Consider the following 16491-nt stretch of genomic DNA (forward strand, 5'->3'; position numbering starts at 1 on the left):
GAATGTAACGAAAATTAAAACATTCATTATCAAAATTTTTTTTGATAGCTCATAAATAAACATGGAAACATATTTCTTTTATCGATTCGCGATTTAATGTTCAATAATCGTGTATGTCAGCTAAGAAATCGTATCCTCAGACTCAGGTTTCAGCAGCTAGGTTACACCACTAATTTTGCACACCAAGTGCGATTCAAGGTCGTAGATAAAAAAATAATAGAGATAATAGTGACTAAGATTTTTAATTTCTGTTTAGACATGTTGCATAAATGCAAGAATAAAGGATTAATCCGAACAGTCAGAGTCAATACTTCATATTCATAGTCTTTTATCAATGGAAAGGCTTTTAAAGACGTGATCGCGTGATATACATAAACAATAAATACGTAGGGTGTAACCAAATGAGATGAATATTGTGTCTTCCTATTGACAATAGAGAGTTTTAGTAAAATAGTTATTAGGCTTTTAAAGTTATTTATTTTCATACATATAAGTCTAAATTATTTCTTACTTAAATAACAACAATACAAACCAAACGTTGGTAGTTTTAATACTACGTCTTTCAAAGACAATTTCACTCATCACTTTCAGTAAAAGTCTAAAAATCCTTAGGATTGATTCTAATTGTATTAAGGCCGATGCTCCTTCTAACAGCCAGTTCAGTGATTTTTATACGTACATGGAACGTCCGGACAATGTGGGAGACTGACAGGGCAGACGAAATAGCTACAGAAATGAAGAGATACAACTTGACGATGCTCGGAATAGGTGAAACCCATTGCACTCAAGATGGACAGAAAAGGGAAGGTACTAAAGAAATGATGTTTTACTTTGATCACGAAGAAGAAAATTCTCCACCCACATAAAAAGTTGGTTTACTGTTGTCCAAAGAAGCACGTAAAGCACTTATAGAATGGGAATCTCATGGATCCAGAATCATCAGAGTATCCTTCAAAACAAAGAGGGAGGGAATTACAATGAATGTTATCCAATGTTATGCACCCACCAATGATAGGAACGACGACAATAAAGATCAGTTCTATATAAGGCTCCAATCGATCATATCGAAGTGCCCTGGAAAGAACCTGACAATCCTGATGTGAGACCTAAACGCCAAAGTCGGAATGAACAACACCAGATATAAAGATATCATGGGACGACATGGACAAGGAGAAAGGAGCGAGACTGGAGAACGATTTGCAAATCTATGTGCATTCAATAAATTAGTTATAGGTGGCACAATATTCCCTCACAAAGCTACATGGATTTCACCAAATCACACTACAGAAAAATAGATCAATCATATTTGTATCATTAAACAATTCAGAAGGTCAATGGGAGACGGGAGAACGAGGAGAGGAGCTGAAATATCTTCTAACCACCACCTGATTGTGGTTGCCAAGATGAAACTGATGCTAAAGAGGCAATAGACAACTGGGGAACAACATTACAAAAGTTTAGTACAGCTTTCCTTCGAGATACTGACAAACTCAACGAATTCAAGAAGAATACGTCATCAAGATACCAAAGAAAGGCGACTTCAGTAAGTGTGATAACTACAGAGGAATGACACTACTGTCAGTACCAGAAAATGTTTTCAACAGAGTGTTGCTCAACCGGATGAAAAAGGCAGTAGACGCCCAACTTCGAGATCAACAGGTTGGATCCCGCAACGATCAGTCGTTCACAGACCAAATTGCGACACTACGGATCATCGTTGAGTAATCATTTGAAAGGAACTTGTCACTATACATCAACTTCAATGCTTATGAGAAATGGTTTGACATTGTGGATAGGAGAACATTATGGAAACTTCTTCGACATTATGGAGTACCCGAGAAAATCGTCAATATCATCCGCAATTCATACGACGAACTACAGTGTTTTACTAATAAAATATAGATTGACAGCCACTGAAAAGCAACTGGCAGTTATTTCATCTTAGTCTGAAATTTATTAATCAGTATCTACGGTCCTGCAGTGGATCAAATGCAAGATACGCTCTCCGTAAGATTTGAAGTCCCTTGTTTAAATCTTCACTGAGGCCATGAGTGCTCATTGTTCAGTAGTCTAAAACTAGGACGAAAGAAGTGTCTGGTACTTGCTGCTTTAAGTGGTTGTTTAAATACGGTCATTTTGTATCGTAAACTATAAAGCTCAACAGTCTCCATAAAGCCCCTACATTAAAAAAAACTATACTTGTTTGAAAACATTTGTTTACCTTACTACAACTTTAAAGTAAAACCATCTATTCATATTAAAGGATTTAGAGAAAATTTTTCCACTATTCTGAATATATTTAGGCGTTTGAGTTTTACTAACATCAATTCTGTTATTAATCTAATGTAAAATTACGGTTAAGTTAGTAGAAATCACTGTATTACATTAAAAAGCTAGTTGTCTTCTATTTATTAAGTGAACTAATTTAGTAAGTACATATTGTTTTTGTATTCAACTGAATAAAATACGTCATATATACAAGTAATACATAGTTTTAAATAGTGACCATTTTACAAAACAAGAAGTTCAATCTACAAAATTGACATGAAAATCAAAAAAAAAAGAAGAAAGAAGAAAAAGAAAAAAATTTTACTTCCATAAACAAAATTTACTGAAAGTTTAAACATTTACAAAAATGTAACTGATTCTAGTTTATTTTCCAAAATATTCATCCTGTCATATGGTTCATTAAAGAAGAACGTTGTTGTGATAGTAATAAATATACCATTTTTTTACATTTGTTTACTTAACTAACATCATAGAAATTCTGAAATTGTTATTCTCTTTACTAGAAAGGATAAACATTCAATTTCATTTGAAAAAGTAATGAAATATATCATGTAAACATAACTATATATATATATATATATATATATATATATATATATATATATTGCACTATTGAAAACGTTTGAATAGTTAATGGTTGCCTACAATGAGCCATAAACGTCATCAAGATAATGTACCCCGCTTTCTCGCGACGGGAGTGTTGTTTACGAAATTGAGAGGACGAAAAGTGAATGTTCGGCGCTATAATCGGGTTGGTGGGTATAGAGGATCCACTTAGATGAGTTGGAATATCCTAATGGTGCACATGGGCTTCATGATCCTGAGGGAACAAATGGTGTATGAACCTATTGTTGGTCACTTGCTACCATGGGACCGCATCTCCTGACGTTGCTCCACTACATTGTGGATCAGACCTTTAGATCAAAGGCTCAGGGTGTGGTTCCTTAGGAAAACCGCCTTTTACGACCTGGGCACCCGGACAATATTACAGCCCATACACAAATCAAGTGACTTGTGTGACGCATATATATTCAGTGCCTCTATATACCAATATTTATGTGCTCAAATAAATAAATAATAAATAAACTTTTGAATAAAAGCCAACTGCAAGTACACTGTATAAAAAGAAGTATGCAGAAAGAAACATAAAATAAAATATGATTTAGAAATTCAATGCATTAAATATCACACATATAAGAAATCAAAGTATTAAACCTTGTAAATAAGTAAACGATTATAATAAATGTTGTTTAAGCATTTCGATTTCAGAATACTAAAATACAATCCATTTTGTTAAATAGTGTGTGTTTGATAAATTCTAGAAATCACAACTATTTGTTCAAATTTCTACCTGATACGTAGATATTGGCTAAATGTGAGTGTTAGCTAAGAAAACAGTTGATTGGATAGTAGAATTGTATTACACGCTACTTATATTAACAGGCATAAGTAGCATGTAACATCAATCGGAAGTAGAAACCCTGGCAGTAAAAGGCAAAAAAAGATCAAGTTGAAGAGGATATAAAATGAAATTACGATGAATTTTGAATAGAAAGAATCATACAGAATGTGAAGGACAAATGATGAAAATTTTCAAATGAAGTATTCAATACATGGTTCTCATATTTTACCAGGATACTCTGTAACTTCGTATTAAAGTACATTGTTTATCCCTTACCTGTGTTCTCGTTCACAACAGACTGGATATACAGAGTTGAACTGACGTAAATCATGGAATAAGTTTGACTCGGTGCTCATTATGATCTATCATGAAATGTGATTTTATTAATACTTACCTCTAGTAAAACATCAATTTTACAAATCACAAGACCAGTTGTTTATCTAAGGTAATTAAATAAAGAAATTTAATAAAAAACTTAACTACAGAATGTTTCTTTTATTTATTTAAAGGAACATTTGAATTAGCCACAGAGGAAGAAGAAGAAATTTATGAAGTGAGTTGTGAGAGTAGTTTTTTTTTCTAAAAAATTCTTCTGTGTATTTAAGTAATTTCAATCTTGGATAAAACATCTACGCACTCTTATGTGCTAAATAATCAGCTAGCAAACAAACCAAATGTTTTTTAGAGAAAAATAGACAATCTATTTAGAAAAAGGACAGAAAATTCAACATTATTTAGGATTCAGTGAATACGCACAGTTTCATTTATTTTGAGACCTTGAATCTCATGTTGGTAAAAAGAAGATATTTTACAGTATAAATAAGGATATATACTAGTTAAATAAATTGTTTGCATAAATGAATCGAGTTTTATGAGTTATTAAGGGAATCTTCGAAGGGTATGTCGTCAAGTAAGGTCGTATATTTTTCGGAGTTGAAAGCAAATGCTCTAGCAACAGTAGCTTGATGATATGTTTGAGGTCATCACAATTTTCAACCAATCGCTTTTAGCTTAATCAGAAATCTTAAATAGAATAAAGTAAAGAAAAATTAGGAATTTAAAATGAGAATTATTCTTTTTTCAGGGATGGAAATTATTTATTACTGTAGAATTTAAACTTATACATTGTAGGATTTAATTTGTCTTACAGGTAATTATAAACGGGATACTGGCGACCCCAGAGTCCAGATGAAAGATAACTTGACTTTAAACTTGATCTGTTTCTAAACGTAAAAATAACAATTTGATTAGTACAATAACTAAAGGGATTATAGTTATTAAATGAAACGCACAAACATACCGACCAGTATTGTGTGTCTTATCAAAATGAATAAAAATTATGATTCACACTAATATAATAGGATAATAATATCTTTCAATTGACAGATCACATGCAACAAGGATAGTTTGCAGACACATCAGACCAGATTGACGTGACGGGAGCTTAAGCAACGATTTGATTTGTTAGTTATGGACATAACTAATATGCACTATGTATTACATGAATGACAATAAAAAACGTCGACACTGTTGATACATATGAGTGCAAACTATACACATTTTAGGCAGAAATTTTTATGTAAATCAATGTAGATTGTAGATGTATTTTTTAAAATTAAAATGCAATGCAATCGTAGAATATACTGTATATATTGAGTAGGTGAGTAACAGTGACTACGTATTGTTTTTATTCTCCCCATTTTATTTCTAGGTCTATTTATTACACATTAAAGCCATCAAATGTATGTTTACATATATTTTTATCTGTCATAAGGTTAAAGCAATTGTCAACTGCTCTATTCATCATTTTATGGAGTCTTTTAAATATTTGAAAATAATCTTTAATTTTATAACTCTTTATAAACCATTCCAGGAATCATTGTGTAAATAACAATGTAAAGTAATTATTACTCTTATAAGTATACTCTAGAAAAAACATTATTATAGCCAATATGACTTTAGAGTAGCTTCCACACATTCAATTAAGTTTTGTTTTGATGATTTAGTACAAGCCAGCTTGCAATGTTTAAGTGATTTGAACTAATAATCTGTTTTATATAAATCTCTCTCAGTACATAATTGTTAATTTCAAATGCAAACGACAAAATGATGTTCAGTATCATGCTGTTTTATACATGAGGGAGTTAAATTTTTAGTGGCTTAGCTTCGAAATAATTTCTTGGGCTTCTTAGATCAACCAACATGATAACCGTTATTAAACAAATGCTATGGTGTGCGAATTCAGAAGGCGATGTGAAACGCCAAGGTTTGAATCGATAATTTAAAATAAATTGAGTACATGGTAGACTCTTGATAATAAGGATAATGAAACATAAAGTGAGAAATTGAGTATCTTGTTACGTCTCTTGACTTCAAAAGTTAAAATTTGTTTGCCATTTAGTTATACTATTTATTTCCTTGAAAAAGCTTGGACCAGATTACTAGGCAAAACGTTGGATTTACTTCAAATTCATTCGCTGAGATTTTACAAATATATTCTTCCTCATTATTGTTTAATATAGCTTAGGAAATTGTAGAAATTATTTCTTGTTAGATTATGTCTTTAGTTAATGATATAAAATCTATTTTTGTGAACTCAAGATTGCCATAATAAAACTCAGCACTGTTTGGTTTTTTAGCTGATAAATTAGACTCCTAATTGTCACTATAAATATAACGGTTAGTATAATTGGGAAAGTACCAATTCTATTTAATTTCCTCTTCATTAATATTTGTGTTATTCTCATAGTTGTAGTTATATACCATCATATAGTATTGTGATCACCTTAGAAATGTTAGTAATATGTGGCAACAGTCTAAAAGTGTGAAGATAGATCACAGCAGTTGGGTATTAGTGATTTTTTTAGAAAATGGATGTGGGTTATTGGAAATTTACAATAGCTTGATAAATTTACACTGTGCCTTCGCTAACTTATGGATTAAAATAGTGACTGAGGAAACTGAAAGTATACATTTATCACATATTTTCTTTTCCTTACTTATTTTTTCAGGTCATCAATATAAGTAAAATTAAAGCCCATACACCTAATTTACGTGTTATCAATTTATTTGGTATCAACTTCATTGAAGATAGTCATGTGGAATTATTAGCCAGTAATTGTATTCATTTAGAATGTGTCGCGCTTAATTTTTGTTTAAATGTTAAGGGTTCATCATTTACATTATTGATCGCAAATTGTAAAAAGTTGACAACCCTACTTCTAGAACATTGTGGTAAGAGAAATTTTTCATTCTAAAGTTTTTATTTAAAATAATGCATTACTATAGTAGTTTATATTCTTATTTAAATGTGTATACTTTGTCAATTTAAATACAGCATGTTTTATTGTAGAAATTGGAAGGTAAACATTTGATGCAACATGCCTTGATCATTTCAAAAGTTATCTGAATAAAAAGCTTATCTGGAGTAAAATGAATCATACTTATGAAAAATCTTTTCACTCATCATTTGTTGAAACTGTCTGTACTGTCTGGATGTACTCTGAGGTGCAGGCACATCCAACTGATGAGTCCCAAACAAGATGAAACGCTCGTGCTAGATTCCACTGCTAGACACTATCCATCTTTGCATATTTTATATTTTATAGGGCAATATCGAGGCAGTCCACACAGGATGCACATATGCTAACAAGAAACTGATCAATTGCAGTCCTAAATAACAATGGGAAGATACAAGAAAATAATACCAAGTGAATTTGTCTCATTTTATTTGAGAATAACACACTGACTCACAGAAGAATAAATAAAGACGATTCAACTAAAGAAATTTTTTCATCAATGATATCATTTTCTAAAACTGTGCAATCGTTTTTTTTAAATTTAGAATACGTAAGTTTATAATTAAAATAGAAAATTATTGAATCCTATAAAAAGTGACCAAAAAACTTTGCGAGTTCCCAAATAAATTACTTTATGTGCTAAATTAGGAGTAAATTGTATGTGGTATCCAGAACGCGCATTTCATCCTGTCTGGGACTTATTAGAAGTATGTACACGGATTCTGATGTTGATGTCTACAGTGGTACTCGAACATATTACTTATAACTCCATTACCTTGCCTATTTGAATATTTACCCTAATGAGTCACTGGCATATTCAGTGTTTTCAAAGGTATTAGTAAATCTTTGTAATTCTACGTTTTTATTATCTAGATCTATAAGTGATCAATCCCTGTTTTAGTATGTGCATCCTGAGCGAATACCTTAGATACTATGGATCATATGTAGAACCTAATGAGAGGGATAGAAAAACCACTCAAAATCGAAACATTTATGAGTTATTTACCAAAACGAAATGATATTTCACTTAATGAGAGGCTATGGAGAACATTAGATAACTTTTTAGGCTTTACATTTACCTACATACAAAATGAATTTTCAAATAACGTCTTGATCTTAACATTCAAACGATACTAATCTATATCTGTCCCGATTGATCGTATTATGAAAATGGACTAATTTTATTGGAAATATTAATATGAAAGATTATCAAGGAATGAATATCTTCTTTTTTTTATACAACAAACGGTTTTAGAATGATGTAATTTTTATAGTATCGTTAGTGAGGTTTTTTTCCTATCAATTATGTGTGTTATATACTTGTATTAATTGGTTTATTGATAATTCTAATTGTGATTTATTTGTACAAGGTCTCAAAGATGAATTTATGATGGCTGTACCATGGGAAAATTCAGGAATCTGTGAACTTGATATAACATCTACAGAATTATCTGCTGAATGCCTTGAAAACTTCTTAACACGTATACCATATTTTACTTATTTGGCAGCAGGTCATACAGATTTTTTTACTGATCATGTAAGTAATTTATAAATTTTTCGAAATTATATTAATTTACTCGTTGCTAAACATATGACAACTTATGACTGTATTTTTAAAATTCAGAACGTTCTTTTGACTTACTAGTCCAGGTACTTAATTAATACAATCATGAGAAGGTTGAAATGTGTTTGATTTTATTTTTAAACTCCACCGTAGCGAAAATTTCAACAAACAATGGAATAGGATAGATGGAATTTGGCTAGCAATGTAATCCAGGAGGTGTTTTACTCTACTTGATATTCATCAGCTGTATGTACTTGGATCCAAGTTGTTGTTCACTCAAGGACTCGAACCTAGTACCGTTTGCTTCAAATGCATCCGTATTATTCACTCGACCATGGAGTTAAGCTTAAGTTTCATTCAAAATATGGAGAACAGGATAATCCAATCCATTTCAAATTTAATTAAAGCAATAGAATAATTTGTATTGTACAGCAAAAGAGTTTATTATTCTAAAAAGGTTTGTACTTCGGGTTATTTCAACTAACCATTTACTGAATTCATGTTGTCTTTTTATGTACAGGTAAAGCTTAAAGAAGTGTGTTGAAAACCACACTTAGCTAGAGATTGTACCTTCGATTAGCTGACGTACTTGTAAAAATTCAGTGTTATCTCTTTAACTGTTCATTTATAATAATTTTAAAAAGTCAAGAAATACAGAAGAAAATGAAGTTAAATGCTTTCAATTTATTGAATACAGGAACAAACTATCCATAAAACTAAGAATGTTTTACCCATTTATGTTCCATTTTTCCTGTGTTTCAAAATAGCCTGTAACAACACTGTCTACAATATAATTATTTAGAAACCTTCATTGAAAAATATTGTCGGCTTTTTTCACTCCCGAAAGGTCTGAAGTAGACAACTTCATGTTTTGGTAATATATGAACTAGTTAACAATTGCAAATTTCAATTTAATAATCACACTATTTGTTTTTCTAGATATTGAATACACTATGCGACAGTGGTAAATTTAAGCAAGTCAAAGCTATTGATTTGAGTCATACACCGGCACTTAACGAACAGTCCATAACAAATCTTCTTAAGCTTCATGGTCATCAGTTACATGGTCTTATGCTACATGGAAAAGCTACTTTAGCTGAATATTTTTGGACTACTGTGATTCCATATCTTGGTGCGATAAAGTATGGATTTCATTCCTTATTACTCCGCAATATTTATTTATTTGTGTGGTTTGTGAAAATTTTTTTTAAGATAATTTAATCTTTAGGCTTTCATTGAAGAAAAAATCGCTAAAAACTAAGGAGTACCAGAAGACTTTTGATTCAGAACAGGAAGCCTTCAAAATATTTCATAGATTAACTACTATGTCTACTAGTATTTAAAGGTTTGAGATAGATTCTGAGAAGTCTTATAGAAAGTTCTGAATGGAGGAGTCAACTACGTCTGGTGTGCAAAGACATGACCACTGACGTTGGAAGATAGTTGTAAAATTTCGGAAGATGAATAAAGTTGAAAAAATAGACGATTGAAACTTGTTAAAGTAATAAAAAATGTGGGTACAAGAAAATCTGAAAAGAGGTAATAAATGTATGCGATATTTTTTAAATCGCAATAAGCTGACTGATGCATCACAAAATTCTGTTTTTTTTTTAAACATCGTTTTAGTTTTGATAAGACTATTATAAAACGACCTTGCTCATTTAATACAATCAAACATAAATTGTGATCTACTCTAATCAGTAAAATAGCAAGGATTATTATTCTTTAGACCAGTAAGATATCGATATCCAAATGTCTAAGTGTAATTGACGATTGTTTTCTACGTAGATAAACATACATTTCACAACGGTCAGTGAATTGTATTTATACAGATTTTTCTAATACAGTTCCAAGAGGTGTTTGTTCAAAGTAAAACCACCTTGTCTGATGGTATATAAATGAATCAAATTTAAAGCTATAAAATTAGAAAAGGCGATCGTAAAATAATACTTGGCGAAAAACGTAAAGTAACGAAAAGATAATTCATATATTTTGTCAAATTATTAGGCTTTTAGAAATAACGGGATCATCCACAGTGACAATCATTTTAACCTTTCTAACAACTGTTTAGGGTAAATATATATTTTCAAAAATTCTTAGAAGATATGATGCAGTTATAAAATTATTCATGGACGTATTTCTCCATAACTTGAGCATATTTAACACCTACAGAGAGCCATCTAAGTTCACATCAATAATTTGTTCTTTTCTTATAAATTAGTAATCAGTAGTTTAGCAAGAGGCCTTCATATTTTGTTAAAGCCCTATTTCCCTAAAGCCAACATGGTACATATAAGGATTAAATAACTCACTTTTAAGCAGTATTATTTCTAAGCAAAATACTATCACTAACAATATCGCTGCACATATCATTAGGAAACATGTAAAAATAAAAGAACGATAAACTAAACTTTATTTTAAAATACGAAGGTTTCTAACCAAAAGAAAAGTGAAGAGTGAGTTACTCTATAAACTTCGTCTTTCCGTATTGCTTAAGGCAACCAAAAATACCTTATGAACTATTTCGCTAGTACTTGAATAATTTTACACCTAGAAACAAACTGTTCACACTATAAGCTTTGCTATAACATGTTTGGGGGTACAAAATCGGTTACAAAACACTTTACCTTAGATGTTCAGCAACTGCTACAAAATACATTTTTTTCTTCAGTCTTAGTTCATGAGTTATTCTATTTAGTAGTCTATCTTCTATGTTACTCAACCGCGCTATTTTATGAATGGCTACTTTTGTTTAAAATTACATCATTTTATATAAAATAATTAAAATTCTCTTTTTTTTGTGAACTGGATCAGGGTTTGTGTACTTGGAGCATCACATGGTTGGTTTTATAAATACAACACACGAGTTCATATTGATAAAATTCTGGAAAGTTTTGCCGGATATTGTCCAAATTTAGAAGCATTAGAAATACAATGGGATCCAGATACTATTCGTTTTAGTGATAAAAGTAGAAAATTCATTGATCGAATTAGGTGAGTTTTTTTAGTGATACATTGTTTTAACAATAATATTCAATAAGTAATTTGTTTATTTGGAATGACAGATAAACAATTATGTCAGGATTTCAACATTTAAAAGTAATTCATATTTAAGAAGTTGAACAATAATCATTACTTTTCTTTAGATTATGAAGTTCCTATGTAGCATACAAATGAGAAGGTTCAATTTAACTTCAGTGCTAAGTTTACATCATAGACTATTCGATAATGCTCTCATCTTCATAAAACTCTGAAAAATAATGAAATTAAATCAGTTTTATTTTGTTTGATAAAAAACATGTAGGACATTTCCATCGATTTGCATATCTTATTTGAAGTGAATTGTATTTGAATGAAAGTTTGGCCGACGAAATTCTTCTCAAGCTTCAATAACTATCGTGCCAATGAAGTGTAATAGTGTTTTTGAGTGTTCATGTACACAAATAGGACGTTCATAATGTTGTGTTTAACAACATTAAAACGTTAATACCTAAGATCCCTTTCATATGGAGATTACAGTTATTCAGTTATCAGTATTTTGGATTATTGATAGAAATGTCCGAAGTAATTTTAGGGGACATCTTCTAAGTGAATATTTTTATTTGTAATGTTTTTGTATTTGTACTATTAATAATCAGGATCACCCTCAATCTCTGTCGGGTTACTCATCCCATGAAACGATACCTGAATATTTCCTGTACTGACAAGTTAATCGTATTTTCTAGAGTGTCTAGCAGTAGAATTCAGAGTATTAATTTCACATCCTATTAAATGATTGATATAACAATTATGACTCAGAAGCTTAGTGAAAAATCTTCTTCATATTGAAGCAATAGGTTCTGGGTTCAATTCTCACTACGAATATCATCACTGTGATCCGAAAATATCTAGCAGACGATTCCCGAATAAGACAACACTCCCATCCAATTTGACATTATTAAGCACTGTCGAAAATATTACCCCATGGTTATTAATAAGAAGTAAAGTAAAAATATTCATTTCCTCTATAATTTGAGAAACTTGGATACTGTTACATAAGTTCGTCTAGGATATTTTATCATCTGTACATTTAATACAGACCTTCTTCGTATTTTCTTGTTTCAGAATCAAATGTCCTCGACTGAAGTCTTTAACTCTTAGTGATGGGAAGTACTACGAAATGGTTAAAGGAAATTTCGAAAGGGCAGAATGTCCTAGAGTAGTACGCACTACAACTACGTATATTACAAGTATTATTAGCTTACTGAAACGTTATAAGGATTTGAGATTTAATTAATTCTATAAAACTTACATGTAATCGCTCTTTTAGATTTTATACAATTCACAGAAATAATCAGGTGAAAGAATATTCGAAATAAAAATAATGAATTGCAGATAATCACTTGAAATGTCAAATTGATGTGCGAGAAAATCACAAGTCCTATAGTGCTGCCAATAAAATAACATCCAAATTTGTATGTTGTTAATTTGCCAATATTTTTTGAAATCTGCTATTGTCAAACAAATAGAAATACACAATCATACTTTATAGAAAATATGATTTTGCCTTTTTTATTTTAGTTTTAACTCCATGTAATATTTTCCTTCAAAAGTAAATGTCATTTGATATTTAATGAGAGTATGCTTTAAATACGTTTAACGTCAAAGAACATTTAATAATACAAGTTTGTCTTTTAGATAGTAAAAATATTTTCTCATCTTCATAAAATCATAAATACTAACCTTTCAGTGCAGGGTTGTGGATCTTGTTTATTCATCAAAATCTGTCATGTGTACACCTTATATGACGATGAACCTTTGATTTTTACACTCGAGAAATCGTGATTAGTTCTTGTATCGGTATATTAAGTTTTTTGTTGATCCTAGATTAATTCTCTACTATTCACTCTACTCATTATTTAATTATCTTGGTGGGTTATCGTATTCGTGGGGTTCTTAATTCCTGTGTTTACTTTGTTCTAAGTACCATTCAAACTGGGAGGAAGCCATATTGTTTGTTTCACTTGCAACTCATAGTTTGAATTACCTGGAATAAATTAGCTTACAACGGTTCTATTATAAATCAAGATCGTTAGTAAAGTTTCTTTTCCTACAGACTAACCACCTGATGTCTTGCAGCACAAGATTTGTACGAAATTTCTTGGCTGCTTCATTTTATGAGACTGAGTGATTCAAACATTAGACAACCAATTTACCTTCCTAGTTTGGTAGGTATAAACTTATTCTGTCCTTTGACAATTTTCACTCCTTTGTCGTGTTACATTTTGCTGATTAACTAATTGACTAAAACCTTTTCGACGTTGTTCGTTTATCTGTTTCATATGGTTGCTTACTTACTTACGCCTGTTATCCCCAGTGGAGCATAGGCCGCCGACCAGCATTCTCCAACCCACTCTGTCCTGGGCCTTCTTTTCTAGTTCCATCCAATTCTTGTTCATTTTTCTCATGTCTATCTCTATCTGCCGGAGTACTGTGTTCTTTGCTCTTCCTCTCCTCTTTTGGCATTGAGGATTCCATGTGAAGGCTTGTCTTGTGATGCAGGTGGGTGCTTTCCTCAATGTGTGTCCTATCCACTTGCAGCGCTTCTTCTTCCTAATTTCTTCCTCCGCTTGAATCTGGTTTGTTCTCTCCCACAGTTGGTTGTTGCTAATAGTGTCCGGCCAACGGATCTGAAGTATTTTGTGTAGACAGCTGATAATATACACTTATGTCTTCTGGATGATCGCTTTCTAAATTCTCTAGGTTTCCGCTCCACACAGTAGAACTGTCTTGACATTTGTATTGAAAATCCTGACCTTGGTGTTGGTTGACAGTTGCTGTGAGTTACAGATGTTCATCAACTATAGATATGCTATTCTTGCTTTGCCGATCCGCGCCTTCACATCTGCATCACATCCACCCTGTTCATCAATGATGCTGCCCAAATACGTAAAGGTTTTTACACCTTCCAAATCTTCTCCGTCAATTTTGATTGGATTGGTGCATTCTGAGTTGTATCGGAGAATCTTGCTTTTACCTTTGTATATATTGAGACCTACTGCTGCTGAGGCTGCTGCAACACTGTTTGTCTTCTCCTGTATTTGTTGTTGCGTTTGAGATAGAAGGGCCAGATCATCTGCGAAGTCTAGATCATCCAACTGCATCTTAGATGTCCATTGTATCCCGTGCTTCCCTTCAGATGTTGACGTCTTCATAATCCAGTCGATCCAGTCGGCTTTCACCATGAGGCGTCGTAACTCATATAAATGAAGACCTTGTGACCCCCAGGGCAGAGTTTAAATGGTTTGAATTATTTTTTCTGGTTAGCGTTTTTTAGCGAGTTAGTTTTCTGCGGTATGGGGTCGCTAACCTCATATCCAATTATCTTCCTTTATCCGGGATTCGGACTGACAGTAACCCCAGAGGGGCTTCAGGTGGGGTTGTTTTATATGGTCCAGACTCATGATTTGAAGGAGGAACTACCAGGTGGGCTGGATGAGTACAGTAAGTTCTAGGATCAAGAAGGGAAGATCGTATGACGTAGGTTTGATTTCAGCAATTTCAACTTCATAGTGGTATTTTTTCTCAGCCAAACGATCCTTGCTGACTGTCACGATGAAGCGAGTCAGTGCAGACTATGTTGCGACTTTCACGTATGATCTTATAGGTTATGTAGTTACATTATGAAAAGTCGCTACGTTTGAAGAGCAAATGATGATATAGTCGAAACCGGAGAATGGAACGAAGTCAACAACAGAAGAATAAGACAAGCTTAACTATTCACTGAGCATCAGCCATGCTAACTGGATGAAGAAGACCAACTTCAAACGAGGGAAAAGTATATTTCACGAGTAGCTTGGAAACACGAAAGAACGAGCACACAACTCAAGCGTACATATACAGAACAAAAATGTCACTGATAAATGTCACAAAATAGCGTAACGAAGAGAAAAAGGACCGATGACATCTAAGGTTTTCTCAAGTAGGAAACACGATCTGAAATAAAGGACACCTTTGATGCGAAAATGAGAAATTCGAATTGCCAAAAAGGTTGTGAAGATATGACATCTAAGTCTAGGTATCTGGTATCCCAAACAAAAATCCACAATTTTAGGATTACTACTATCATTATAGTAGCAAAGATAAATGTACAAATATCGAACTAGACCATCATTCTGTAATGTGACTTTCACGTAAGATCTCATCGATTAGGTGGTCGCATATGACAACTCAAAAATGTCGGGATTCATTATTGTAATAACACTCAATGCACCCAATACCGACTTAAACGTCATTCACATAATTTCATCAGATTTGGCGATTATGGGTTTTGGTCAGTCTTTTGTTTTTAAAACGTTTGATTATATATGTCACTTGGTATTATTTAACTATGCCTGAAGTCCCTCCGGGGGCTACTGCCGGTCCCAAGCCCGGATAAAGGAGGAGGGTTGGGCATGAGGTTAGCGTTCCCATCCCGTAAAAAACTAACTCGCTATAAAACGCTAACCAGAAAAAATTATTCAAACCTTCTAAACTCTGTCCTGGGAGTCAGAAGGTCTTCTTTTAGAAGAACTATGACGCCTCATGATGAAAGCCGAATTTCTTCGGAAGTTACGAGGCCGATGCCCTTTCTGACAACCAGAGCGACCATTTATTTAGGTACATGGAATGTTCGTACAATGTGGGACACTGGGAGAGCCTTCCAAATTGTTGCAGAAATGAGAAGATACAACCTAGAGGTACTTGGGATCAGTGAAACACATTGGACACAAGTTGGACAACAACGACTAACTACAGGAGAGCTCCTGTTATACTCGGGCCATGAAGAAGAAAATGCCCCACATACATAAGGAGTTGCATTGATGCTGTCTAAACAAGCACAAAATGCACTTATAGGATGGGAATCTCATGGACCAGGGATCATCAAAGCCTCATCCAAAACAAAGAAAGAGGGTATT

The 16491-nt window shown here is 32.6% G+C and overlaps 1 protein-coding gene across 3 annotated transcripts in view; it reads left to right on the plus strand.

Annotated features, from left to right (window-relative positions):
• The window catches only part of MS3_00001409 (uncharacterized protein), a gene marked incomplete at its 5' end in the record, with an annotated part of 39646 nt that extends 26206 nt beyond the window's left edge, over window positions 1–13440 (plus strand). For 2 of the 3 annotated variants that reach the window (XM_051208865.1, XM_012940255.3), the window contains 6 exons: window positions 4201–4244; window positions 6703–6925; window positions 8361–8527; window positions 9494–9696; window positions 11369–11548; window positions 12659–13440. In XM_051208865.1, the coding sequence (XP_051074265.1) occupies window positions 4201–4244; window positions 6703–6925; window positions 8361–8527; window positions 9494–9696; window positions 11369–11548; window positions 12659–12830 (989 nt within the window). In that variant the 3' untranslated portion in view covers window positions 12831–13440. Of the gene's footprint in view, window positions 1–4200; window positions 4245–5402; window positions 5434–6702; window positions 6926–7299; window positions 7541–8360; window positions 8528–9493; window positions 9697–11368; window positions 11549–12658 lie in introns of all 3 variants that reach the window. The other variant, XM_051208866.1, reaches the window with a different exon arrangement.
• Window positions 13441–16491: the final 3051 nt, after the last annotated feature.

This window comes from Schistosoma haematobium, chromosome 1 (genome assembly GCF_000699445.3).
Source record: "Schistosoma haematobium chromosome 1, whole genome shotgun sequence".
NCBI lineage: Eukaryota > Metazoa > Platyhelminthes > Trematoda > Strigeidida > Schistosomatidae > Schistosoma > Schistosoma haematobium.